This window comes from Vidua chalybeata, chromosome 1 (genome assembly GCF_026979565.1).
Source record: "Vidua chalybeata isolate OUT-0048 chromosome 1, bVidCha1 merged haplotype, whole genome shotgun sequence".
Classification (NCBI taxonomy): Eukaryota; Metazoa; Chordata; class Aves; order Passeriformes; family Viduidae; genus Vidua; species Vidua chalybeata.
Genome location: NC_071530.1, coordinates 44,590,002 through 44,617,747, shown reverse-complemented (window position 1 = coordinate 44,617,747; position 27,746 = coordinate 44,590,002). Strand labels below are relative to the sequence as shown.

General features: G+C 42.4%; 2 protein-coding genes across 4 annotated transcripts; one reads left to right on the top strand and one right to left on the bottom strand.

The window, feature by feature from the left end:
* Positions 1-4,975: 4,975 nt before the first annotated feature.
* Positions 4,976-13,496, bottom strand: EIF1B (eukaryotic translation initiation factor 1B). Of its 3 annotated transcripts, none has more exons than XM_053944292.1 (5): positions 13,192-13,496; positions 10,869-11,032; positions 10,084-10,185; positions 9,273-9,502; positions 4,976-7,955 (listed from the first exon to the last, which is right to left on the bottom strand). In XM_053944292.1, the coding sequence occupies exons 1-4, from the start codon at positions 13,220-13,222 to the stop codon at positions 9,458-9,460; spliced, it is 342 nt and encodes a 113-aa protein (XP_053800267.1). In that variant the 5' UTR covers positions 13,223-13,496; the 3' UTR covers positions 4,976-7,955; positions 9,273-9,457. The 3 variants fall into 3 exon arrangements, with proteins under 3 accessions (XP_053800267.1, XP_053800276.1, XP_053800260.1); XM_053944301.1 differs by having other exon boundaries at positions 9,314-9,502; XM_053944285.1 differs by having other exon boundaries at positions 9,317-9,502.
* A 9,061-nt stretch (positions 13,497-22,557) lies between these two features.
* LOC128798867 (prolactin-releasing peptide-like) lies at positions 22,558-27,531 on the top strand. The gene is made up of 3 exons (XM_053962793.1): positions 22,558-22,577; positions 25,328-25,496; positions 27,054-27,531. Exons 2-3 carry the CDS (start codon positions 25,349-25,351, stop codon positions 27,230-27,232), a joined length of 327 nt encoding a protein of 108 aa, XP_053818768.1. The 5' UTR covers positions 22,558-22,577; positions 25,328-25,348; the 3' UTR covers positions 27,233-27,531.
* The last annotated feature ends 215 nt before the right edge of the window (positions 27,532-27,746 follow it).

The following is a 27,746-nucleotide window of genomic DNA, read 5'->3' as shown; positions in this document are numbered from 1 at the left end:
CTATAAGAGTTTTAATAAAAGTCAGTTATAGTTTTGATCCTTTAGATGTTAAAAACTGGTTTCAGCCTCCTTTCAAGAAAAAACATTTCCACTGTAATTCAAATGGCTGAGACCATTTGAGAATCCCACCTAATGGCCTGCTTCAAACTCTTACAGCTTGGGAAGGGAGCAGGTACCCAGACATTGTCCATACCCAGATCCACTCAAAGACCCTTATGGGACCAGCCAGCCTGGAGTGGCACTGGAGGGGTCCATCATGTAAAACCTCTGATTTCTAAAGGTTCTTTGAATTCTGCCATGTTTTTGAATGGCTTTGAATGGCTAGATCATCACAACTCTTTCCTGTAGACAGCTGGGTCTGGCACGTAGTCACTCTCATTGCCTCCATGCACATGAGTACCAAGCTCTTCACCTCATTCCACCAGACCTAAGACCACCCCTTCTCTCAGCCTGCAGAGAACTACGTGGAGAAGGAGTGACTGTTTAAGTCCCAAAAGCAGGTGATTCACCCCCCAGCACTGGCTTGCGATCTGAGGAGGGGCAGCACTAGTTGGTGGAAACTGTGGAGATGCACTAAGGCAGGTCTGCCTCTTTCTGGGACACTTTGCCATGAGGTGACCTTCACCTGTTATGAAGCCATAGCTGTTATTTCCTGACTCTTCCAGTAGATTTCTTCTCTCTGAAGTGGTGCACTGGGACCCTTCCTCACACCTCTTGCACAGGGCTCTGTGGTGCTCCTGCACTGAGCTAGAAGTCATCCATGATGTGCAGCTGCTGTATGGAAGGGATAGATCTAAGAACAGATTTTCAGATCTTCTACCTCTCAAGCAGAGGTAATTTGAGGAACAGCTGCACACGGGTCATGCCTGCAGCCACCTGGGAATTCTACCAAATCTTGACTTCCACATTCCCCTATCTTACCTCTACAGTCATTTCTCCTGGTTTCAGGGTCACTATTTTCAGCATATGCTGTCTTCCAGTGACATCTAGGGATAGAGACTGAAAATTGCAAGCTGGACACTTACATAGGTATTGTTTAAAACATATTTAAAACTGATAAAATTTGCTTATTTGATAACCCAAAAGGCTTAAGGAACAATTGTAGTTAAGATTAAAAAAGAAAAGAATCTTGCATGTTTTGCAGGATTGAATTGATGCCCCAAGGCCCATTCCTCATGTGCATTAGCATTAATTTCACAAAGTGCCTACACAGACATGGCATTATTTGACATAACATTTTGCTCTGGTACAAAGAATACAAGCAAGATAAAGGTACATCAGTACTAATAACAAAACACATGAAAGGGAAAATGTCATCAGGAGGACAAAAACACTTTGAGGGCAAAAGATCAAACAAGTTGCTTTGGTAGCTGGATCCATTATTTACTCATTGCTACCACTACTAAATTACTCATTAAATTTATGTATCAGTCCCCTGATCACAGAGAGTCGCTGTGCTTGGTGATTCACCTACACAGGACTAAGATATGGGCCCTGATCTGGAGATCTTATCTGCAGGACAAGACAGAACCAAAGGATGGAGGCAGTACAGCAGAGGGAACAGTGGCTCAATCTACACTGCTTTGCAGCCTGGCTTCATGTTAGACTTCTGTTCACAGTGTTCAACAGCTTATCCCTGCAGGATCAAAGCAGAATCAGCAGCAAGTCTTCCCACTGTGCCTTCATTTCTTTAGGGAGCACAGGCAGGCTTCCTCCAGAAAATAACCGAGGACAACCAAGCAGGATTAGACAGAAACCCACCATGGGCCTGCGTAATACATCACATGAAAGATGTAGAAATGTATAAGCTGACTCTTTCAAAACTTTGTGTGACTGTACAATCTACACCTGCTCTGGGTTTCCCCCGTAAATCTAGTCTTCCTAAGTATTCATAGCCAACCAACAGAAAGAATTCTGTGCTAATTCATGCCTGGACCTCTGCAGAACCTAAAAAAATAAATCACTTTCATGGCAGAAGGAAATGTAGAATGTATCATCAGAAGAAGGCATCGAGAGAAGTGTTTATACATGTATCAGAGGCCTGCATGTCCAAAACTAAAGTATTTAAATATGCTCACATGGACAAAAACATGGACAAGTGAAGAGAGTGGGAACAGAGGCAAGCTGCTGGTTTTCTAAGAACTTTTGGTCTGAGCAAATGAAGCTGTGCCACCTATCGTCCAAATTCAGTGAACAGAAAAAATTCAGCTCAGAAGTAGAGGTCAAGCAAAACTTTGAAAAATAAAAAGTAAGTGTATGCTTTGCCAGTATGAGCACTACAAGACACAATCCTGAGAATATGATCTATTGAATGCTATTAAATCCAGGGACATTTCTCTTGATAAGTATATACAAAGTAACTGGAAAAAAGATCCATCACTTTGCCCCCAACAGCCACTTTGTCAGATCACTAAACCACTAGAGAAAGCATGAACCCTTTTGTTTCTGGTTTTGCCACCACTGTTGTTTCTATCTGACAGCAGTGCTGCTCAGCAGCCAGAGCTGGTGGCCTGTCCTGGGGCAGTCACAGGCAACTTCCAATTTCCTGGTACCCATCAGAGCAGCACCAGTTGCAGCAGGCTCCCCAAAAGATTCAACATGGGGACCTGGGAGAAAGTACTGCTTCAGGGCTGATTTAGGGAACTGAAATAAATGCAGCAGGAACTCATCTGGGTAGGAAATGCCTCTTAGGTGAATATAAGACAGGCATCAATTTTAAAAGCCTCATTGCAGAAATATAACAACTAACTCACACACTTAGAAGGTCCCTGCATTGTTTCTTTATGCTCAGTTGTTTAAGCTAAGCTTTCCTTTAAAGCACTCCTAAGGCCTTCCTCCTGAAAACATACCACAATTTGAATATTAGTAGCCTGAAATCAAATTGAGACAGTTAAGAAGATACTAGAAACTAATAGGAAACTAAAGATCACCTCCTATGATTTAGGTGAACGTTGGCCTTGATGATTTGTGGTTTTATTTCTGTAATCTCGACAGCCAACAAATGACAATTTTCCCTCCTCAGAGGGTACTGCCCTGAAGTCAGAATGCTGCTTTTATCAGACAGACAAAAAGTAATTAAATTACTGGAGGGACACAGTAATGTCCATTTCTGTGTGTGCAGGCCACATCCCATGACCAGAGTGCTCTGGTACTTTGAATTTACCACCAGAAACCCAGCTGTGTATCAGTCTGAACCACTAGGAGAAGTAGACAAGACTTGGAAATAGCACAGGTCCTTTTGCACAGTGTAAACACAAGGCAGCAGATGCTGCCACGTTCAGGCTTGGCTTCAGGTGGCAGCAGGCAGGGCTCTGCATTGCTCTGCTTGGAAGCAGGATGCAAACACCTCCTTCCCACAACCTCTCCAGAATGGATTTTTATCTTCCGTAGAGTTACCAATGCATGATCTAGTTTCAGGGTGATTTAAATCAGTACTGGAACTGACTTCTACTACCAGGACAAATGAAACAATTTGATGACCCCAAGAGATGTCTCTCCCCTCAGTGTCCCTGTAAACAGCTTATCACAAATGGCAGCCATGGGTGAAGACTCCAGGTGCAGCTACTTTCAAACAGAACCAAGTTCACAATATTTCTAACGAAGTAAGACCACTACTGGACATTCAGAAAGTTTCTCCATGCCACTGCAACAATCTTACTGCAAGGAAAGGCATTCAAGCACCGAAAATACGCTTTGCTCAATACTGCATGTAAGGAAGTCATATGGAATACTCACGTAATTTAACTAATGTGTGGATTAATTTATGTATTACCATTTACTAAAGGAGCCTGGACAGTGTTTTTGTTCTGTACCTTGAAATTCATCTCCAGATGTGCACTCTGAGTTGCAGGTGTAAGTCACAGACACAGTGTCAGATAGTGAACAAGTATCAGTGTGCAGGGCCATCTTTCCCTGTTGTGACCAAGTACAGGTGTGCTCACACTGACATCTGTTCAGTCTGTTTGCTGGGGTGTAGCCAGGAGCCATCCCATCACAGAAACTTCTCTGGTAGAGAGTAGCTAAAGGCTGCTTCCTCTATGACAGGGGCTGCCCTTCAATACATCTTTCCAGCAGGATCCTTGGGAATAGACCATTTTAACCCTTCTTACCCCAGAATTACTGTCCAATTACACATCAATGCATTTATGTAATTTGCTGGGTCTACCTAAAAGGGCAACCCTTTATTTGTGGGAGAATCATTTAAACAGCCCCAGTACCATCCCTTCCCTGGGGTCAGCTGTCCTGTGACTGCCAAGGCTTGTCCAAGTGTACTGCAGGAACAGAGCTGTGCCCCTGTCTGATGGTGAGAGGGACTGCAAACACTGCTGACAGCTAAATCCTCTTAGTGAGGAGCAGGACCATTCCACTTGGAACCACATCTGCTGAATTCAGCTACTTGGAGAGCTGAGCCTGGATAATGTGTGGTGTGGGTTTTCTGATTTGGGGGGGTTTGATTTTTTTTTTTTTCTTGCATAATCTCAGGAAAGATGGGCTGTAAATGAAAATAAAGAGAATAATAAAAATAACCCCCTTATTTATTGTATACACGAGTCCTTTTAATCAGGCTCCAAGCTAATTTCAGAAATGTGCTGTCACATTTCACAGATGCAAGATATTCTAAAAGAGCTGAAACCAAACTTGAGCACATTTCTGGCTTTATCCTAAAACACTGTGCATTTGCTTATTCAAGAAATTAGATGATTCTCTTCTACCCAAAGTTTTAGACCTCAAGCCAATCATCGTGTTTTAGAACCACAATATTCCAGGACAAGTCACAGTATTTTTAAGTTGGTTAATACAGATTATGTTAGAAATTTAAGGGAGGAAATATAACATTTCTGTATGAAATCAAAGCTGATTTTACAAGAGGATCACACACATCTCTATTAAATTATATTACTTTTATCTTCCACCAAAAAAATCTAATCATCCTTAACAACAAAATAAAATTCTATTTGTTTTAGAAAAGCATACATCAAATAACACTGGAACACTTTATTTTAAAAGACTTTGTTGTCTCAGGTCTGCAGCAATACTCCAATACAGGTTAAGACTTGTTCATTAAGAGATCAATGACAGGCACATAGCAAACTTGAAAAAAGGCAAGCCAAGTACAAATCCTCTTTTGAGATTATTTTTGTATTTTTAATCTAAATGGGAAACAGTAGGCATGAAACATCTTACAGCAAATACAAAACAACTATGCCATTTTTCCATTAATGATCTCATGAGCTTTTGATCTGGCAACTGGAAAACAACCTTCATGTGGCCATGCTCAGGAGACAGATTCCTGACTGAGTATGGATGTAGAAAGTAATAGCACTTAAATATACACAATCCTCTAAGCCCACTTCCATCTCACCAGTGGCAGCAGCACATTAGTTAGAGGAATGCTCAGTGACACTGATCAACACTGACAGATCCAAGGGACAGTAACTCCTACTGTGTCTCAGAGTCAGCTGTAAAAAACACCTCTCCCTGCTTTAACAGGCTAAATATCAATCCTGTATACATTTTCATATAGTGTGAGGAACTATTGACCACTTAAAGATGTAACACATGGATCCTGTACACTAGAGCTTTGCAGAAGGATTAAGGAATTAATTGCTGACTGAAACTCAAGGTACATCTGTCCTATACTGCAAAATTAGAGTGGTACAGCCTGTAAGAGTGCAGCACATCAGATAAAATTTAAAAAAACTACAAATAGGGTATGGCATTATAGTAGGGATATCTGATTACTGCCTAGCTGTAAATAACACATGCACCTTCAGGGCAACTACATACCAACTATAAGCAGGATGGCAGTATAGGAAAAAATGAGGAGTTCTGCCTAATTGTTACTTCAAATATTTGAAACTTAAGCTTCAATGACTTTGCATTTTAGAGTTTTATAATGGCTTTAGATGTATTTAGAGCCTTAAATGTCAAACTTTCAAGGACATTTAACTAGGATTTTTAAATATACAGAGAGAGAGAAACAATAATGTTACAGAGGTCTTGCAGTCCAGGTATCTAAGTTAATGAAAACAAACTTCAGATACAAGCATATTTCATAAGACAGTTTTTTTACTAGTTCCCTCCTCCGCCTCTAAAGTTCTCCAAAACAAAATGTTATTCATTTAGGCTGTGCAAAAATAGAGTTCAGGAATAAAGGTTCAAGCAAAGCCACTGGAGCAATGAATAGCATGCACACACAGCCCAGGCATTCCTCTTTTCAGAGGTTACTCCACTCAAGAATTATCTGCCCATAGTTGTGCTCCTCATGCTCATCTCTGAGACACAGATTTAGTGGACCATAGGTGACAGTCAAGGGCCTGATAGCTCACACAGTAAGAGGAAGTAGGCATCTTACAGACTTAAGTAACTAAATCTCATCATCTACAAACAAGAACTGCCAGCGGCATTTGGGAAGCAAGGGCTGCATTGCTCATAGCTGCATTAAGTAAAGGTAGACTCAGAACAAATTAGTGAATTCTTTTATGCAACACCTTACTCCAAAGTATTAGCTCAGAGTCAGCTAGAAAAGCCTAATAAAACTATGCACAAGGCTGTGAATTCAAAACAAGTTTCTACATCCAGTAACACCTTGAGATTAAGCCTAAGTATCACTAAGAAGGCAATCCTGATTGGAAGGTCTGAAGGACACAGACTTCACAACATTCCAGCAAAAAACACCGTTCTTTGCAGTCTGAGCTTGGCCAGCCTCAAGTACTACTAGTGGACTTCAAAAGAGTTTTCTATCATAAACTCATTTTTACTGCCTTGGCAATTATGGGCCACATCCTTCAACATTTTTTAACTTATTTTTGAATAGATGAAAAGATTGAAACCTGCCTTCATTCTGGAAACAGATTTCTGTGACAGCACTTTAACAAGTTATTTTCCAAAGCCTTAATTTTCAGCATTTTTAAAACAGATACGTATTCCAAATAAGTTTAGCTTTGACAAAGAAGTTTCAGAATAAGATGACAAAACATGATATTGTCAAAGCATTTCATCTAGAACATACAAAGAGGTTTGGGCTTGTACCAAGGCTAATTACAGTCTTAGAAACACTGTTTCAGTTTAAAATACTCATTGACAAAAATTTCTGCTTTTCTTCTAGAAAGGTCAAATGGTTTGTTGCCACAACAAATCTCACCTCTTTAAAACTTCAAATGTGTTACATCTTATTCCATCTCCTTATAATTTTGCCCTTCAAAGGTCAAAACACAAGCATCTCCACCTAAGCCACCTCCCAACTGCAAGGTTCCTTCTATTAGAAAGGATTTTTAAATGAGGAGGAAGAAAATAAAGGATTTTTCTTATTTATTCCAAGCAGAATGACTATGGAGAAATGACTCAAGCTTAGGTAGTAAAAGTTAATGGAATGCCATCTGAAATGAAGACTGACTCAGTAACACGAGACCTGCAAGTCATTTGTTAATCTTCAATTCAAAGCCCACTAGATGTACTCGTGTAATACCAGTGAAATAGAAGATACTGCTTCTTTTTCCTCTTGAGCAGGAGAACAAGCTTTAAATGAGAACATCAGTTTTTCTGGTATGTGATAAAATGAAAATCACTAATTGCTATGTACCCCCAAAAGATTGATTACTTTAGCAGTTAAGAATCAGTACTAGGTAAACTTGCACTCGAATGACTTTATTCTGCTCATCTGCAAGACTTGCATAAGGTTTATTTTTGGATTTCCATTTGGTATGTGGGTATTTTATGCTTTGCATGAGGCATTTCCTCCTCCTGAATGTATTGCACCTTAACAGTATACCATCTTCTGGAACATCCTTTCTGTCGAACAGTTAAGATCTGTAACATCAGGCAGTTTTTGTGGAGATTGAGAGACTAGATTTTTACAAGTGGAATTGTCTAGACCAGACAGAGAAAGATATCGTCATGTAATACTCCCCTAATTGTTGCTAGTGCCTTAAGGGTTCATTCCTGAACACAAAAATCTAAAAAAAGAAAAAAAAAAAGTTCAAGTAAGTTAAAATGGAAACATTTCTGTTTAGAAAGGCAAATATGAATAGGAAATAAAGTACAGGTACATGTCAGATTAAATAATAGAGTTTTCCCTAATTCTTTACTACTTAGGTAGTAAACAAATATTTTATCAATTTAATAATTTTTTGTCTGGCTAAGTTATTAGTAAGTCTTACAAGTAGAGATATGTCTCTTTTTTTTCTTCTTTCCAGAGAATATATGATATCATATGAAGCTTTTTAAGCATTTCCCGCTACTGTTATGGTTTTGTAGCTCAGCCTGTTCTGAATTGTTTCAGAAAAAGTTTCCATGTCTACCTCAAAAGGAAGACAACATCTGCTTGTTTCACCAAATGAATTAATTTAATTCTTCACAAGACATAGCCTACAAGCAGAATAGCAAATGCCTACAGCTAACTAAAACTAGCTTACAAGTATGGTGAAACAAACCTATTGTAACCTCCAGTAAAGCTGAAAGAATTGCCTTCTAGATAAGTAAACCAAATCAGCTTTCTGTAGTAATACCCAAACATGAATACAAAATCCTCCATGTCAACCAGCAACCCTAGGAAAACTTTTCATAACAGGCAAGAGGTTAGTGTAGACCCTGTTCCCTTCCCTGCTCCTGCAGCTTGACACTACAAGCTCAGTCAAGCACATTGACTGTGTTCAATGCACAGTCATGGCAGAAGCCAACACAATGTCTTTTCCCCCTACTCAGTGACAGAGGAGATACAATATCCCATCCACTTCCTTCAAATGTTTTGGGACTTTTGCCCGAATGTTTCGCCCTGAGGAGCTCAGCTTATCTTACCCCTACTTTGCTTCACACTAATATCTCATAGTCACTGCAATAAATTTCAGAGAAATTTACTTACACAGCAAACAATTGTTGTCTTATTATGCTGCTACTAAGGTACACCTATACTACAGGCATTAAAGCTCTAGTCTTACAGCAACAGGGTAAGATCACATCAAGCTAATCTACTGATTAATCAGCTAGTACTTAATCATGTAGATTTTCCAATTTCTTCAATCAGCAGTAAGCTACACTTGCCACAAAGCAGTTCAGCCATTCTTCAGCAAGGCTGCAGTGCTAGTTCAAAATTTAGGCTAAAGCATTTCAAATGTCCCAGAAATTATATGAATAAACTTTTATTTTTAAGCAACAACACACACTATTTGAATAAAACTCACACATTTCACTCAGGTGGAAAGTACTAAACTGAACAATCATCACTAATACATTTCCATTGGAAATGTGTTAAAGTTCACAAGGGTCTTCATTACCATCTTACTGAAGTTTTCTTATGTGTTTCTAGTCTACACACCACCTGTTTCATGCAGTCATGCAAATCAAATTGTAAATGTTGAGGTAATGGGGAAGTCCATTCACTGCAAAAATTCATTTTTCACAGAAGAACCAGGATAGGTAAGACCAATACTGCAGGGATCTTCATAAGAGTACGGATATATTAGAAACCATGAACTTTCAGTTGTTCTTCCTTGACAATGCCAATCTAAAGGAGAGAAACAATGTATTTTAGTAAAGCTTACATATTTAGGCTATTACAGCGATATCAAGTTATCACAATCTTACACTTTGATTAAAGAAACTGCTATACAGTGTATACACCCAATGAAACATTTTTCTAGTTTACCGAATGTTTCTGGGACAAGCAGAACAATTGACTAAACAAAAAGAAAATCTTATCAGACATCTAATTTGTTCTGTAGTCCTAGGACTTATTCTTCGACACTATAACAGCCCTGCATCATCATTTGCATCAGAGCAAGCCTCTTTCCTCTGCAGTGTTTTGAGTCTCACAATTATGGTTTGCATTGAACACTTGATTTTACAAGCACAGAGCTCAAGTTGCACTGCCAGAGAACAAGTGGTGTGTTGTAACAGTGCAAAGGCACTCTAGAGTACTTTGATTTGTACCAGAGGCTTACTCTCATACTGCAAGTGTCATTTTACTTTCTGGCTGAAAATATAAAAGAACTACAGTGGCAACCTTTAGCTGGTTAATTAGCGTCAGTACCACCTGTCACCCTACTGCTTCCAGAGAGGTTTAGATATTTATCTGCAGTCCCTCACCTCCAAGAGGAATTGGCAAATGTTCTTCCTCTGGTCACCTTGCAGTTGGATAACTTCACCGTATTCAGGATGCTCAATCACAGTACCATTACAAGCAAATTTCTAAGAGAGAAACATCCATATTATAAGACGTCTGATATACGTTGTGATTTTGCTTAGTCAGTCTTTTCAGAGGAACTTTGTCTTAGAAGCTGCTTACTATTTTGATGCCAAGCCAGGCAAAGGTTAAATCAATTTTACTGGCTCTGAGAGCAAATGGAATATATCTGCTGATACATACATACACAAACTAAACTGCTGATGGTAGATTCAGGCAATGACAGAATTAGCTACTGTGCAGAAGGAAATGGCCAACAGTCATTGCAAGAGTGAAAAACAAAGTCATAAGATACAGCCTTTCAACTCTACACTATTTTAAAATAAGTATTTTTATCCTGGCAAAACTAAAGGCCTCTATTTAGAGCAACGACCCAGCTGTCGCAGGAATAAAAACCAGCTCTACTTTAAACTGATTTTATTCTTTATATCAGCAAAGCCATAGATCTGTGAAATTCAAAAGAAACATTCAGAATATATTTTATTTACTTCTTTTTAAGATAGAATGTTTAACTTTTTAGCAAAATCAATGTCACTGGACACTGATAGGTGTTTTGAGAAAGGGGAAGGACTCAAATGTGGAAGTGGTGTGCACTGGAAAGAATGAAGTGAAATAAATATTTTGTTACTTAGTATTAAAAGCTATCTTACTCCTTTATAAATATTCATTATCAAATCAGCAACTTTACCTTTTTGAAAGCTTTCACAAGTTTCTTCTTGTCATAATCATCTGCAATGCCCTGAACAGTTGTTAGTGTCTTTCTTCCGTTTCGTTGCTGGATCCTTATATGAATGTAATCCTCAGTCCCCGCCGGGAGTAAGTCGTCACCCTTTGTTGCATCAGCAAAGGGATCTGCAGGAGGAAAAAGATCCATGTAATTCCCACAAGGAAAACACCCAAGTTCAAAACTAAGGAGGAAGATTCTCACTTCACGGAAAATTATTATTGTATTCAGGGTGTCATCTTGAAGTTTAATCCCTTTTTAAAAACTGTTAAAACCAAAGTGCTTTTTCTACAGCTGTATTAAGTGTCATTACACTAGGCACTCAGGACAGCCCTCTCAACTACCACACATACCACTACCACGGTTTTTTTCATGCCTTCCCAGGTATGAAAGATTTTTTGCTACAGTATCAGTTTGCTTCATTGTTTCTTGCAAACTGTAAATCCTGAACCTGAAAACGTGGTTCTGAGAGAACATCAAATGCACATAAGTTTTAGACAGCCACATACATTTGAAGTGAAATAAAGCAACTGGATCTCTTAACAGATCAACTGATAAGAACAGAGAAATAGAAAAGAACAGACACTTCCTTACAGGTCCAGAACAGAAGTCTTACACTGGGGTAACTACCACACTTCCAGCATGTTAAGCCATGGATTTAACTCTTGGCTACTAATAGAAATAAAAGAGACATAACACTCTAACAGATGTCAGAGGCTGCCTGCAAACCACTACTCCTCCAGTCAGCAGCTTTAGTCAAGAAATGTAACAAAATGAATTTAGGCTTAGACTAAAGAAAGGTCAGTTCTCAAATTCTTCCAAGCTTAGCATTTATCTAGCACAGATAAAACAGAAAAGCATTTAGAAAGAAGGGGGCTTCTGGGTTAACACTTCTTATACTCTGTACTTCATAAAAACGTATTTAACACTCTATCAAGAAATTTTACAGCTCTATAAGTCTCCTAATCAGTAGCTCCAAATAAACCGTGAAGCATGAAGTACTTTATTACTTTTCAAGAATAATCACAAGTAATTTTTTGTACTAATCGGAACGATATTTAAGAGCCCATGTAGGTTCAATAGCCACACAAGCTACAATTTCCCAAACTTCCATTCAAAACTCAGCTCTAAAAACACTGGTCAAGTTTTGCCATCCACAAGAAAGAAATGCCCAAAATGAGTAAAACTTCAGCAGAAACACAAAAAGTAGTTCAGCTGCAGATCCTTGTAGAAACAAGAACGACATGAGCATTAACGGCACTGAAAGCATAATGAGGATTCAAGCACCACAGGAAACAAGTACAGCACTGGGAATCTTGACTACATCAACTTATACTATGGAATTTGTTAAACCATGCTGAATTTTACTGTCTCCCACAGCTTGTGGCTCAAACACTTAATAGAAAATCTTAGTCAAAAAAAGTGAAAGAAAAAGAGGACTTGGGCATGAGGATCACTTAGCAGAGTTTCAGACTCTAGGTTAAAGGACTGCAGATAAGCCAAAATAGCTTGGCAGAGTTTAGGGCTCTAGGCTGGAAATAAGCCAGCACTCTAGGTGTCAACACTGGATCCCTTCAAACAAATCCTCTGGGCGGCACCTTCCTTAAGCACAGGGTGAGCACCCAAATCGTAACTGAATGTAACCTTCTCACATGGCTTATACGTGCTGAAGATCAGAGTCCAAACTGTGACCAAAAGCCTGACACTATTGTATAAAGTGCTAACTTGCTCACTTCTGCTGCTTATAGATAAGACAGGAGGAGAACGCTGGCTCGGCACGGTTAAACTTCCCTGCTGATAAGATAAGAGCGAAATGAACTGCCATCTGCGTAGCACACTCTATAGAAACAATAACCTTTGCAGGGCTTGTATAGCGTTTTTGGACATTGCTGAGGATAAGCTGCGGCAGCAAACCAACTGTAACTGATGACATTATTTCCTCAGCAGAGGATACGAGCCCTTGATGATACGGGGTGTCAGAGCTGAGAATATGGCAGCACCTCCTTCGGGAGCAGCGAGGGGCTGAGCCTCCCGCCGAGGTCTCGCCGCACACACTGAGCACGTCCCGAGGCCGGCGAAGCGGGAGGACAAGGACGAGCCGCCGGCGCTGCCTCACGGAACACCGCGGCGACACCGCTCAATGTCACGGCGGGGGCGGGGGGCCCGCGGCGCTCGGGAAGGCGGAGGCAGGACGGCGGGGCTGGGAGCAGGACGAGGGGGCCAGGGGTGATGGGTGGGTTTGCCGAGAGGGTGGCTGCGGGGGTGGCGGGGTGCCGGCGGCTCTTACCGAAGGATTGGAGGTTCTGGATCGAGGACATGCGACTCTGCGGCGAGAGGCTGGAGCTGCGGGGAAGCGAGTCCGCTCGGGTCACGTCTCCGGCTCCGCAATGCCACGCGGGGGCGGGGAGCGAGAGGGAGCGAGAGAGGGGTAACAAAAGCAGAGGGACGCGGGGAGTGAACCCGAGCCGGACAGCGAGAGCGAAAGGAAGCAATACGAAGGAGAGGACGGGCTAAAGGGAAATAAAACGTGAAGGGAGGGAGGGACCCCCCGCCCCTCGCCCGCACCGCCCCACGGCACCGCCAACGGGCTCCGCCCGCCGCGCGCCGCACAAAATGGCGTCCCGCGCGTGACGGCCCCTCCGCAGCCCGGTGCACAGAATCACGGAGTGAGTTCGTTTGGAAAAGACCTCCGAGGTCATCGAGTCCAGCCCGTGACCGAGCATTAGCATGGCAGCCAGACCATGTCACTGAGTGCCCCATCCAGGCGGTGACTCCACCACCTCCCTGGGCAGCCCATCCCAATGTATAATCACCCTTTCTATGAAAAAATTCCTTCTGATGTTCAACCTGAACCTCCCCTGCTGCAGGCTGAGGCTACATCCTCTTATCCTGTAGCTGGTTCCCTGGGAGAAGAGACTGAGCCCTACCTGGCTACACCCTCCTTTCAGATAGCTGTAGAGAGTGATAAGGTCACCCCTGAGCCTCCTCTTTCCAGGCTAAACACCTCCAGCTCCCTCAGCTGCTCCTCATATGACTTGTGTGCAAAACCTTTTACCAGCTTCATTGCCATTCTCTGGACCTGCTCCAACACCCCAATGCCCTTTCTTGTAACTATGTTTTTCCCCTCAGTGGATATCCCCAACAGCAGTGCTGGCGTGTTGCTGGAGCCCCGTGTTCTCCATGCTGCTGGCCCTCAGGAACCCCTATGCCCCAGCAAGGGTGACTCCCATGGAGGCCCTTCCATACTCACATCCCTTTGGCTTGGGTACTTTTCCAGCTGATCTGAAATTGGGAGAGCACTTCCTCCTTCCCCATTAAAATATGTTGGAAACCCCACTCCCTCAGGCCCCCCTCACTGGACAAAATGCTGCTTTAAATGTTGAATGTGGTGAGGGAGGCAGTCAGCACCCCACAGACCGCCTGTATCTCCACTTTGGGCATAACTTGGAGACACAAGAAGTTCCATCTCAGCATGAAGAAGAACTTCTTTACATTGACAGAGGCAGAGCACTGGAACAAGCTGCCTAGGGTGATCATGGAGGCTCTACCTCTGGAGATATTCCAAACCCAAATGGACATGTTCCTGTGTCACCTGCTTGAGGTCAGAATGCCTTGGCAGGGGGTTGGACCAGGTGATCTCAAGAGTCCAGTCCAACCTTTACTATCCTGTGATTCTGAGAACTTTGCACTCTTTCAGGTGGGTGCAGCTGCTGTTCTCAATTCCCAAAAGCCATGGATGGCTGGCATGCGGCCTCACAGGACTCCTGTGTAACAGCCACTCACTGTCCATCACAGCATATCAGCATTGTAGGGGCTGCAATGGGAGAAGTTTGCTTTTAAAATGGTGTGCAGGTGTTACAAAACTTGCTAGTCCTTATGAGATGATTAACAGCTTTGCAGATGTACAATAAGCTAATTCCTCTGGCAGAAGTGGCAGAACCTGTATTTCTCTTTTATTTTTTTCCATTTTTGGCTGTTACGCTAAGCTTCAGTCCTTTTATATGAATGGGATATGTCTTTTCTGGAAGTCAGCACTGTAGTCTGGATCAGCACTGCAGTAGTTTTATGAATGCTAGTGTGCAATGGTCTAAGAAAGTTTCTAGTGCTGGCATTTTGCAAGGAAGTCCTTGCACTTTCCACGGGGAAAGCAAGCCCGTTGGCCATGGCACAAAACTTCTGCTTACCCTTTGCTACCATCATGGATTAAACCTTTCACTGCACTATGGGCTGTAGAGGGATGTTGTTTAACTCATTCCCAAGCAGCTGTGAAAGGCACTATTGGGGCAGTAATGAGAGGATGGGGCAAGAGCTTCAGGCCACAATTTGGACAATGTCTGTGGATTAAAGATGCAGAGCTAAACACTGAGAAACCTTCCGGGAAGGTTGAGGAAGCTCAGGACACCCATCCTCAGGGACATGACTCCAGGATATCAATAGAACCTCTCTCAGAAAACTTATATTACTACTAATGTGAAGGAATTTTGGCTCTGATATATTTTTCTTAATCCTATGTCTCTCTGCAAGATTTTGTTGTATCTTTTGCTCTCCCATCGTCATCCCATGAAATTTTTTTTCCGGTGGCAAAGCAGGTCCATCACCCTTTTTTTTTTCTCCCAGCCACTGTTTTTGTTACCTTGGCTGTGCCAGTACCAGTGTCAGTGGGGCACTAGGATGAGCCAGATCAGCAAACTGATTTGAGTTTAAAAATAAACTCAAATGTTAAAGCCTCAGATCCACTCCACTTGCATAATCCTACAACAGTTGTAGGAGACAACTGAAGAGGATAAGGCTGGCCATGGATCTTCAGACACAAACCCCATGTCTGAGTTTGCAGGTTTATATACCAGTCATTGTGTCAATTCTTCTGCTTACTCTGAATCTTCATGCATTTAAAATAGTTTTACACTTCTAATTCTCACTGCATGGTTAATCCAGTCCTATGGGCTCCTTGGGCATCTGTGGAATTCATCCTACAGTTTACAGACAAATGAGATTGGATGTCTGGGAAGTAAAAAAGCTCATTTTATAAGCCAAAAAGATGTGACTTTGTTATGCTTAAATTGAAACAACAATGAATAGCTCTGGCAACTGTAGAGGGAATGGAAACAACCCCCAGCTGCACAGCTTGGCGTGCACTGTGCAGAAATTAAAATAAAGGTGGTGACCAACGCCATCATTGTTCTCTTGGCATCCTTCCACAATGTCCATGTGAATTGGTGGGGCCTCTGTGGGGCTGTGTCAATGCAAAGAGCTTTCCCTTTGCTGTCCTCCTCAGAGGGAGCTGCAGGTCTCGATGTCACATCCGTTACTAAGGTCTGACACAAATCCTGTCTGTGCCAGCACATTGCACCAAAGTTTGGTGTCTGTGCACAGAGGCAGGTGGCATCCTGGTGGAGATATGTTGCTCCTGCTATTGCCCCTCAGCAGGACAGTTGTCCTGAGGTACTTTGACCTGAGTCCTTCCCATTGCTCTTGAGCAAGTCACTTGTGGCAATAGACCTGTGAAAGTCCTGGTTGTGAGGGGCTTCCAGTCACACCAGACTGAAGAAAGATGGGCAAAGCAGATATGGACCTGCAGCAACCAAAAGAGGTAGAAGCAATTAAAATAGGTTTAAAATCTAAGTGAAGGTAAGAGGTGTTGCTTAACTGTTAAATTTCAGATTTTAAAAACTTAAATTTCAGATTTCAAAACCTGTTCAATTTCAGATCATCCTAGAGCCAATGCTGGAGTTGATCTCATTCACTAATATTAGACATCAGGGTTGAAGCAATATTTTGGGAATGAGACTCTTGTCTTTCCATGACTAACGTATAACCTGCCAACTACAGTGCCAGAAAAGAACTTCATCTCTAATTAACTTGATCACAGCTTCAAGCTATTTAAATGTAATAGTTGCAAGACCTGGTTATGAAAAGCAATTAGAGATCCCTTTGCTTGCCTTTTGCTGTATTTCAGTTAATCTGTCAAGCTGTATGTGAATCATTACAGGTTATTTATGACTGGATAAGCCTCAGGGATTAAAACCAGGGGCTTACTGACATACAGATGATAAATATGACATACTGAAGCCATAAAGTACACTTTTGTAAAACATGTCACCCTAGTGCAGAACCTCACCTTCACTGGGTATTCTCAGAAGCACTTGAGATGCTCTTGAGCAGCAATGGGTAACCCAGACCAGTGGGAGAAACTTTGTTCTTCCAGAGGATTGCTGTGTTGGAAAAATGGGCTGGAAATGGCACAATAAAGCCTTGCATCGGGCAAAAAAGTCAGCCGTGCAGCAGGGCTAAACCTGTGATTTAGTTTAGGACTCTGTACGACATCTGTCTTTGGTTGTGTGCATGTAAAAGGCCACCCTTGTCTGCACCTGCCCCTCTGTAATAACCAGAATGAACAACATTGTTTTTCACTTCCTACAGACACAGTTCTAATACAGATTACTATTATTTTCAGGTGCAGCACACCAATATTTTGAGTTTTATACCTTAGGAGCTTTTACAAAGCCAAAATTGAATTTTATTAGGGCTTGCTCCGGTAGGCAGATCTCCCGTACGCGGCCCTGCAGTCTGCCTTACCAGAAATATCAGACTTGCATGCTGACCTGTCCTCTGCAATGGCCTGGAAACCCAATTACTGCTTGAAGCACATGGTGTTCAAAGAGCAGTTTAAATTGCCTGACAAAGCGACTGTGCATGAAACATACAAATGGCATGTAGCAGCACTAATTTCCATCCTGCATACCAGCAGTGCAACTGCTCTATACACAAATGCTGCTCCACTCCTGTGCCAGAAGCTGGCATATGCTGGCCTAATGTTGGCATTCTGAAAATAATATCAAAGTGCTGGATCCCTGAGAGATATACAAAAATATTTCCAACCTTAATTCTTCTTCTTCTTCAACTTTAATCTTCCCAGCTCTCACTACACAATTCTACTTACAATATCCAGCTCAATTTGGAATCTGCACATCCCAAACCTCTGTGCAGAAGGCTGCCCAGTAGCTTTCTATCAGGGAAGAAGAATAGCAAAAGTGCCAGAAGAAATCCTCCCTCTTCAATCAACAGAATAGTTTTGAAAGTGGCTGTAACCATGCCAAGCTTGACTTGTATTTTTCCATCCAAGCTCTAGCTCTGGTGCAAAGCCTCCACAGTGTGCTAAGGAAGGGTTTGTGGCTGAAGTCCTGAGATGCAGCCTATGCTTGAGCTGCCCAGCTGATAACAAGTTGTCCCAATAAGCATGTGCTACCTGGGAGACTGGGCTAACTGGATATTGTGCTGATGAGAAACACCTGGATATCCAGCCTAACTCAAGGGAGCCAGAGTTATGTGTAGTTTGGCTGAGCTTGTGTATATGGTCAGATTTCAAGATGCATATGTTTTCATTAGAAACATGGGGGGTTCATTCCCTGCTCAATAATGATTGCAAGCAAGATGATAAGTTTGTCCTTAACCACTAGATGGTCCTCTTTCTCAAATTAAAAAAAAAGTAGCTCCAAAATAAAGGCAGTCCTGGCTTTTCTCTGAACCTGAATGTTAGTAGAGAACAGTTTCTTTGTAAAGGTAATTGTTATTAGATGTTATTCATCTAGTTGACTAAACTGACATGGTTTTCTGAATAGGTTTGAATACAACTTTTCATAAGCCCTCCAAACTCATTTAGTGCAACTGGACCTCCACCCCACTACAGAAGGGTGGGCAGATTCTTAGGTCAGACAGTAGTTCAAGGCACTTGCAAACTTTTCCCAGACTGATATGTGAAACAATGAGTGGTGAGCTGGGGGGAAAAAAAGTTGCTGTTTCTCCATCCAACTGCATCAAATGTCTTTGCTTTTGTGGTCTTTCACCTCTGTTTGTAGAAGGCTCTGACCAGCAAAAGAATTACAGAAAAAAGGAGATTTGTATTAGTTCTTTGAGAAAACTAAATGCGAGGATTTGTCATCAAAACTGTAGTTCACTGTTGGCCTCTGGTCTGGAGTTGTCTTGTCAAAGAATATTTCTCTGCATCAGGCTAGTTGGACCCTCTTGGGCCACTCCAGCCTCCAGGCAGCACCTTCCTATCATCTGTTCCTGCTCATAACTTATGCAGGAATTTTATGTGCAGGAGTCTTTAATTGTGTGTGAGGCAGGACTTGAGTTCTTCTCCAGGATCTTCTACAAAGAAGACAGCATGTGGCCAGCCTCTCCCTCAGAAACAGGAAAAGACTGGAAGTTTTAACATACAAACCTCTGCACTTTTACTGCAGACCAAGCTGTCCTCTAGATAATCTTTCTGGTTTGGTCTTTTACAACCCTGGTTCCCCTGACAGCTCTTTCCTAGTTCCTCCCAAGTCTGAGTGGCTTTCACATTGCTGTGCTGCATGAGCTGACTTGCTTTTGTCAGCCAAAGCATTAGCCCTGCTATAGATGGGGTAACAAAATAAACCAAAATTACAGCTGCCCAAAAAGACCCTGAGAAGCCAGGATGATTTCTGTGAAAGCTTGTGGGTGCTGTACCTAGCAGTGTGGTGGTTCACTTGTGGTCTGGTGGATAGAAATGATGATGTTCAGTGAACGAGAATGAAGTAAAGTTTACTTTGGTAAGAGAAATGCCTGATGACGCTCATTTAAACAGACTGTCACATAATTTATTAGTCTTAATTGCTGACAACATTTTACAGTAGCCTTTCATGAAGTCAGAATGATTAAAAGTGAAAACAAAAATACTTGAATGAAAGAGAAAATGAAACTGGCAAGTAGTGTGTCCAGAACAGATGCACAGATATGATCCTTCTTGTAGCAGAGGAAGAGCTGTGAAGTCCTTGGCACACAATTTTGTGAATTTACATGGGTTCAGGAAGCAACAGTGAAAGAGAAGAAACCCGTCAAGGGCTAGGTGCCACAAATAAACATTTGATTTGGGAAGTCTTTGAACCACAGGGCTTGAGGGTCTGTGAGAACAGTATAGTGAGGAATGTAAAAATAAGCTACCCTGTTTTTAGACTTTTCCATAAATATCCTTTGTTGTCCACTGTCAAAACCAAGATACTGCACTAGATCAGCTTTGGGCCAGAATGAAGATAGATGATAATAGAGCGTTTTAAATGCTGTCTCTCCTAATAATGATTTTTTTTTTTTGTATTTTTGTATGGTGTATTATTTTGCAAGCAACCTTTACCAATAGGCAAATATTCTTAACATGAAGACATTGCATAATTTTGTTTTATGTGGTAACTTCCATGTAGGTGACAATCAGTGAAAATGGTCTGATCTGTGCTGTGGAAAGGCTCACATTGCAGTGTCAGCAAGACTAGAAAAAGTAAATGGGATGAAAAAAACTTTTTTTTTCTATTTTACGATGAGAGGATCACTAGCAAAACAACAAAGCAAGAAAGGGTCCTGTATATCCTGGAGAAAATAAACCTTTACTCCTGAAATTGCCCACTAGAGATCATGAAAGGATACTCACATTTTCTTGTGGATATTCTTAGCTCAGTCAGAGAGAGAGAGAAAGGTTTTCTAACCAGGCAAGAGCCTGGGAAAGAGTTGGGAAAGAATGTAAATAATTCTCTAATCTATCTTGTTATTCACATTGTTTATAGATGTGTTCTGCTACTGTGGGTCATTCACTGCACACCAATGGTGTGACATGTTTTTACTCTAAGACCAATAAAATTAGTCTTCTCGATGTTCTCTATATATAGAGTGGTACATTTGAAATAAAGAGAAAGCTCATTTTCTTTACCTTCTGAGCTGGAGTTCTCTGTTCCCGTCCTGCTCGACAACAACATTTTCTGATCAAAATAAATGTGAAAAACAGTAAGGGAAAATATCTACAATGAGAAGCCATAAAGAGTTTTATTAACTAAGAAGATACCCTTTGCACACATGCACAAAAAATTAGCCCAGCAGAAGCACAGCCACTGCCTGGTTCTTGGACGCTGATTGATTTTTAGGTAGGGAGTGTTTGCAAGGTTCAAAGGGAACACACTAACAGGAGATTTCTGAGAAAAGCATGTATATCTATTATTGATTGTAATAGCTGTAGGAAGACCTTTTGTGCTACCATGGACTTGAAGTGCTCTTCATATTTTGAAGTTGTGATCCTGAGTAGTCTGAGTAAACTCTTGAAAACTTGGATGAGGAAGACACTTCTTTTAGCTGCTGTTTGGTGGAAATTGGAGAACTGAAGAGTATTACTCAGGTTTCTTTACAATTTTCGTTCATACATGTACCCATAAACCAAACTACTATACAGAAATGAAAAAATCCCTGCAATTAGTGACCACACTCTCCCAGTGGTACTTGATGCTTGAATGGTGAATAAGGGCAGGGCCAGGCAACATTTCACCATGCTTCCTCATAGAAGTACCTTACAAATTACCCATAGCAAATAAAATAATTTCATTTCTTTTGAGAGGTGCCTACAGTGAAATAGCATTATTTGTGCTTTGACGTTTTCCCAACTTGAAGTGTCTTTATAGAAAAACTGAACATATTTGCTATTGAACTTTGTCTTCATCCTAATGGGATTGCAGGATTTCCATTTACAGATGGGGTCAGGCCTCAGAGACCCCTTTCAAAGCACAGCCTTAAAATTGTTCCTTCGGGTACCTCACCAGGAGCGGAACTTGAACATGGGTCTGTGAAGAGAGGGCCTGTGGCTCCCAGTCAGCCCAGTTACACTTCACATCTCAGCCTCTCTTCAGGATGGTGCCCAAGGAGTGAAGCACTTGCCAGTTCAACTGCTCTCCCCTGCAAACCTCCAGAGTAAACAAGGTCTTAGCTTCCACAGCAGCAAGATCCCTAAAAGTAAGGCCGTTGTGACACATTAGTCAAGAGACAGGGTTAAAAATAACCACTCAGAAGAGACACCTATTGTGGAAATACAATATTGTTTGAGATGCTGGCCTCATGCACATGAAACTTTCTCTGCCACAAAACTAGTAAGAGCCTGCTTAAGCACTGAATCAGTACTTATTTAATCAGCTAATGGTGTGCTGTGTTGCAGTGTGACTTAAAACTTACGCATGGGTGGGTTGATCCCAGCTGTGGGGTGGGCTGAATGAAAAAAGAGCTGCCATCAAGATCCTAAGCAAAAAGCAAAGATGGGACAATAGCAAGAGGAACAAGGGCTGGGAAAGGAGTGTGTGGACTGACTGTCCCAGCTTGCTGGCTCTGATAGCTCCCCACTGTCCATCTGTTCTTTCTCCCCACAGCTCATCCTCAGCCACTAGTGTTTCCCCCTGCAGACAGAGAGCATCTCGCCTGGGCAGCACAGAGAGCTTGGGTCTCCTTTGCAGGTGTAGCTGCTCCCATCTATGGCAACCCCCCCCGCCCCCCCACCCTCTAGGGACATGGCAGCAACCCCCTTCCCTCTGCTCTCTTCCTGGTGGGCCTGGGGGCCTCAGTCATGTATCCTGCCATGCCCCCCCTAAAATCCCCTGGCACCACCCTCAACCCCTGCTCCCTGCCCTGATCAATGGCTTTTTAATAGAGCCTCCATTCTCCTACCCCTCCTTTTGTAAATTTAAATTCTGCTCACTAGTACTGCTGACGTCCTGCTGGCCCACCTCTTGACTCCCCCTCCCTGCTTCAAGTCTACTTCCCCCCAGTATAAAAGGCACATGCTCCCATCAGCTGCCCTGCTTCTGCTTGGAGCAGCGACTACCTGAGAAGCAGCTTTGGTGCACACAGGTGAGTGCCTTCCCCTGTCTGCTTCAGCGTTTGTCCAGGCTCTTTCTTATTGAATTTCCTTTTTTTCCTTTTAGGCTTTAGCTTACCTAGGTTAACCTACACAGCTGTGCCCCGTGCTCAGTAACTTTTGCCCAGTTTTTGTTAGCGAAGCAGCCCGTGCTGAAGCAGGGTGGCTGACCCCGCGGGCAGCCCTGTGCCCCGCAGGGAGAGCGCGGGCAGGACAGCAGCACAGCCCTGCACCTCTCTGGCTGCTTGGCCCTGAAACCAGCCTGCTCACCCGGGGTCTGATCCCTCGGGCATGCTTCCAGCACTGCTTTCGAACAGGCAAGCTTTCCACATATGCATCGGAGTGGGTGTACACAGCCGCTGATCTCAAGAAAGATGCTGCTTTAGGGTGTAAAGAGTTAATAGCATCTTGTCTTCCGAGGACAGCCGTGGTAGGGGTATATCTGATGGATCTGCAGCAGAGCTTCAGTTTGGTATGATAAGAACCCCCGTGTGCCCAGAGGGAGAGCCAGGCTGATCTCCTGGTGAAGCAGACCCATGGCAAGCTGTGATACTGCTGCTTCACCATAGCTTCATTTGTGGCTTTAATTTTCCCCTCTCATGTTGCTGAAAGTTGCCAGACTTCTGTCACAGAAGTTGCTCAGCCAAAGTTTAAAGACTCTGCTTGGGCACCAAGCAGAAGTGACAAGGCAAATTGATCAAATGACTGTGGCACTGAATTTTGCTGAGCTCCAGGAGCAAAACTATTCCCAAAACTTTAAAATGTGTCAAGTTTGGTTGCAACTAGTCAGTTTTAAAATTTTATGATTATTTAATACTTGAAAATGGAGGCACACAGCTTGGCTGTGTGAGGTCTTGTTCTTTTTCAATTTTCCTTTTGGAAGACAGCTGGACATCCTCAGGTCTGGACCTGAGGACATCACAAGCCATCTCAGCCACATGACTCTTGGAAAGTCTGTGCATAGGTAACCAGGCTTTTTGCTTAGTGACAAGATGGAGCTGGGTGTTCAGAATGCTCAGGGTCAAGTTTGTGGCAGTACCTCAGCCTCTGTTTCTTCCCATATAAACAGTGGTGGGACAATTAAGTGTAGGAAAAATTAGGGAGGATTAGAGGTGCTGAGTGCCCTGATTATTTAGGGTGGCATGTTACCTACTGAGGAGCAGTGGAGATGATGTGCTTCACAGAAACCCTGGCCAGGACAAGAGTATGAACAAAAAGTTCAATATATATGAGTGCTGTAGAAAGTAGCTGCAGTGGCACAGGACCAGCTGGTGGGGACTGAAGCACAGCAGTGCCTAGGAAAAAGTGTGTGCTAAAAGCTTTTCCCTGTATTTTTGTCTTTCTTCAACAATGAACTCAAGGCAAGCTCTTTTTTCTGTAACTCGGTTCCCAAAAAAACCCAAGACACAAAACCAGGGAGCAAGTAACCAGGAAAACCTGTCAGCAGCCCTGTAAACTCACCACAGAGATGCCTCAAAACACCTTTTTGTCCCACTGAACCTAAGGCTTTGCTAAAAATGGAACAACAGGAGAGATACCACAGCTGAAACTGAAGGCAGAATTCACCCCATGTGGGTGAATTCTACATGCTAAGATAATTTAGTCCTGATTGTCATGAGATTGTTTTGTGATATTCAAGTTAGAAAAAGTTAATTTGCAGTTCTGAAATCATGAGTTAAAATCACTTTCCTCTAAGCTGCCTGGTAAGCAACTGTCATTGTGGGGAAAAGTCCTTGAGAAACCTTCACTGAATATTAAGGGTGAAGGAGCTTTTAACTGCATTTTAGTGAAAGACACAACCAACTTCATGTGTTTTTGCTGTGTTGCCTGTTTGGTGTGTTTGGGAGCATCTTGCATCAAAGATTTTCATTCATGCTCTGCCTTTACTGAAAGCAGGCTAAGATTTTGGCAGCAATTGGGGAAAAATTCCACCTATACACGAAGAGAAGGCACAGCTGAGAGGTTTTCCTACAGCCTGTGTGCCTGTGTATCTACATCACTTACACAATGCTTAAGCAAATAGGCTCCTGCTCTATAGGCACATGCTCCAGGATGTCAAATGTAGAGGCAGACCTTGCATGTGACAAGACATGTGTCCTGGCTTGACAGCTGGGAGAGCTGCCATGAGAAAGTTTGTACAAAATGCCAGAGACAGTGGTAACCAGAGTCTGGCTCCCTCCCTTCCTGGATGCAACTTTCCCAGCTCAGCACCTTCTGTTCTGCTGAGTCTATCTTATGGAAGCTAGGAGGGATTTCTCATTCTGTTGCATCTGGGTGCATTTACACGACTGGGACATCTACCACAGGAAACTGTAGCTGGAAATTGTAATTTTGCATGCTGGCAAAAAAGGGTGTAATGGCACAAGAGGAGCATTGCCATTCATACTAAAATGCATTTCTTTGTAAAAAGAGTGTGTAGAACACAAATGTGTGTTAGACACATTTTACAAGCAAGGAAAAGATGCTGGTGGCAGTGAACTCAGGGCCAGGACTCAAGTGTCCTGTGAAGGCTTTCACTGCTGGAGAGAAAAACTCACCAGTTTTTACCTCAGTAGATGGCCCACTTCATAGCCTTTGCCTTCAAACAGAAATGCCCAGGACATCGCCAGCATGAGTGTCCTACAGAACTTAGAGCCATGAAATGGCTCTGATGGATGGGAACCTACTGTTAAAGTTGACACATTCCTTCATCTTGAGAGCTTTAACTCATATGTGTTCCCCATGTTCACTCTTCTCCTTACAGCCTTCCCATCACTGCTCCGTCATGTGGCATCCAATCTCCTGGACACCACGTGCCCAGTGGTCACCAAACCACTTAAAGCTAGTCACTGTCTATGTCCTGATGCTCTTGGTGTCGCTCAGCTTTGCTTCGGGACAGAGCAGGCCATTTAAACATCAGATAGACAACAGAAGTAAGTATGAGTCTCACCGGACATGGTGACCCCACAGTCTGTGCTGCACTGAGGGATCAGGGCTGGGCTGTCAGGCAAAGTTCAACAGCAAATCATGCAGAGGTTTCTGTGGTGTCACCTTGGTGTGAAACCCTGTGCTTCCATTTGCACTTGTCAGTGTGTATACAGAACCTCATGTCCTTCTCACAGCCCTTAACTAGCCAAGGCAAATAGCATTATTTTTGATAAATATCAGAGAAGACACTAAAGTGCAAAGGACAGGCAAGAAAATGTAAAATTGTATACATCAAATATTTAAGTACCAAATTTTCAGCTGTGTTCTGTAGACCTACACAACTACTTCTATATAATAAAAAGAAAGCAATGGCCCAGAAGCTTTAGTTCACTTTACAGACATCTTCAATTCTGTCTGTGGCTGTGAATTGTCTGCAAGTTCAAATACAAGTGGTCGAAGTATCTCAATTCAGAGATGCTGTGAAGTACTGAGAGTATCCAGGTCAGGGGTGATATCATGTATCCGAAGTTTAAACTAGCACACAATCCAAAGGATCTTTGAGAAGATCACCAAGAAATCTCATCTTCCCCCAAGGAACATAGGCTGATAATGGTAGGTGGAATGGGAAAGGGGTCGTGGAGAGGAAATTGTGTGGGCTCAGTGCCACATCTCTCCCTATTAAAGAGAACAGAGATGTTGGGAACCTCAGGTTTTAGGCACACAGAATTTTGTTGAGTAGGAAGGCTGTTAAACATTGTGCTGAAAGACTTAAGAGATGTATTTACAGAGAAATTTAAAGGCAAGGTGAATTTTTTCCTCTGTTCAAGCATCAAAATGCACAGGGGAAATTCCTCCTGCCTTGACTGAGACTTTCATGTGACGGGGATGATATATAATGCACTTAAATTGTAATTTATTCCTATTCCTGACAGTTGACTGTCTCTGGAATTATTTGGGATTTCCTTAGGGTGGCATCATCTCCAGCGTGTTTTAGAATTTCCCTGCTGCTATATCTTTTAATATATAGTTTTTAATACTTTTAAATACTCTTTTTAATATAATCTTTTAATAGAACTATAAACCTTTACAGACCTGCCCCAAAACTGCACTAGACCACAAAAAAATCAGTCATGTGTCAGAGCTTTAAAAGAAAAAACAATAGTCATCCATGAAAACAACTTCCTAAGTGAACAAGAATGAACTTTTCATGTTTGCCTCTCATGTAGGAGCCCCTTCTGCAATCCAGTAGATTTGTTAGCCTGTAGAAATAGTGTACCTGGTACCTACTGCAGAAAATTTGGATAGGCCCTTTGGCTCGTGTTAGAAATGCAGGTTGCAGCCCAGATGGATAAAATTAATTTTGCAACTGAATCCTCTTCCTTTTGCTTCTATACACGGAAAGTAACTCTCAAAGGCACCAGTAAGCTGTGTGTCTGGCTGCAGCATTTCCCTTCTTTTTTTCCTCCTTGGCTCCAAGTAGGCTGTATAACATCCTCAAAATGGTCAGAAAACACTGCCTCTGAGTGCAGTGGTACATCCTCACTGAATGCTTTGAATTCCAGGTCCTGAGATCGACCCTTTTTGGTATGTGGGCCGTGGTGTTCGCCCCATTGGTCGCTTTGGGAAGAGGCAGCTGAGAAGCAGCCATAGCAGCCTGAGGCCTGTGAGCAGACACCTGGATTTCATCTTGAATGCTTTGTGGAAGCAAAAATCATTGGACACAGAGGACAGTGAGTGGTGATCTCTGTTCTCCAAGGTGGTGACCCAACCTCTGTTCTTTGAATTGTATCCTCCCCTGCGCCTCAGACCTACAGTTCTGCTTTTGCCTAGCAATCCCACGCTGCTCTTCTTTCTGCTCCTTGTGCAAGCACCTTCAAAAAGAAACACATTCAGGGTGCAGGTAAAAGACAATGCATGGACACCAGCACTGAGTGCCACCACTGCTTATAAAAATGTTTCTTCATTGTGCATCCCCATCAATCTCCTGATCCTGTTCACTGCTAGGTTCACTGTTCCCCACAGTTTTGGGCTGGGATTTACACTCTGCAGTATTAAATGTATCATGAAACCTTCCTGTCACATTTCAAAATCAATGGCTGTTGATATATAAAAATAAAAAACAATAGTTGGAAGAAAGGAAAAAGCCTCTTACCAATTTTTAATGTACCTGCATTAATGGCATGAAATGCTGGTTCTCTGTATATAGCTTTTACAGAGATTGTTAACATCCACTTTTAAGAATATCTCCTTGAAGT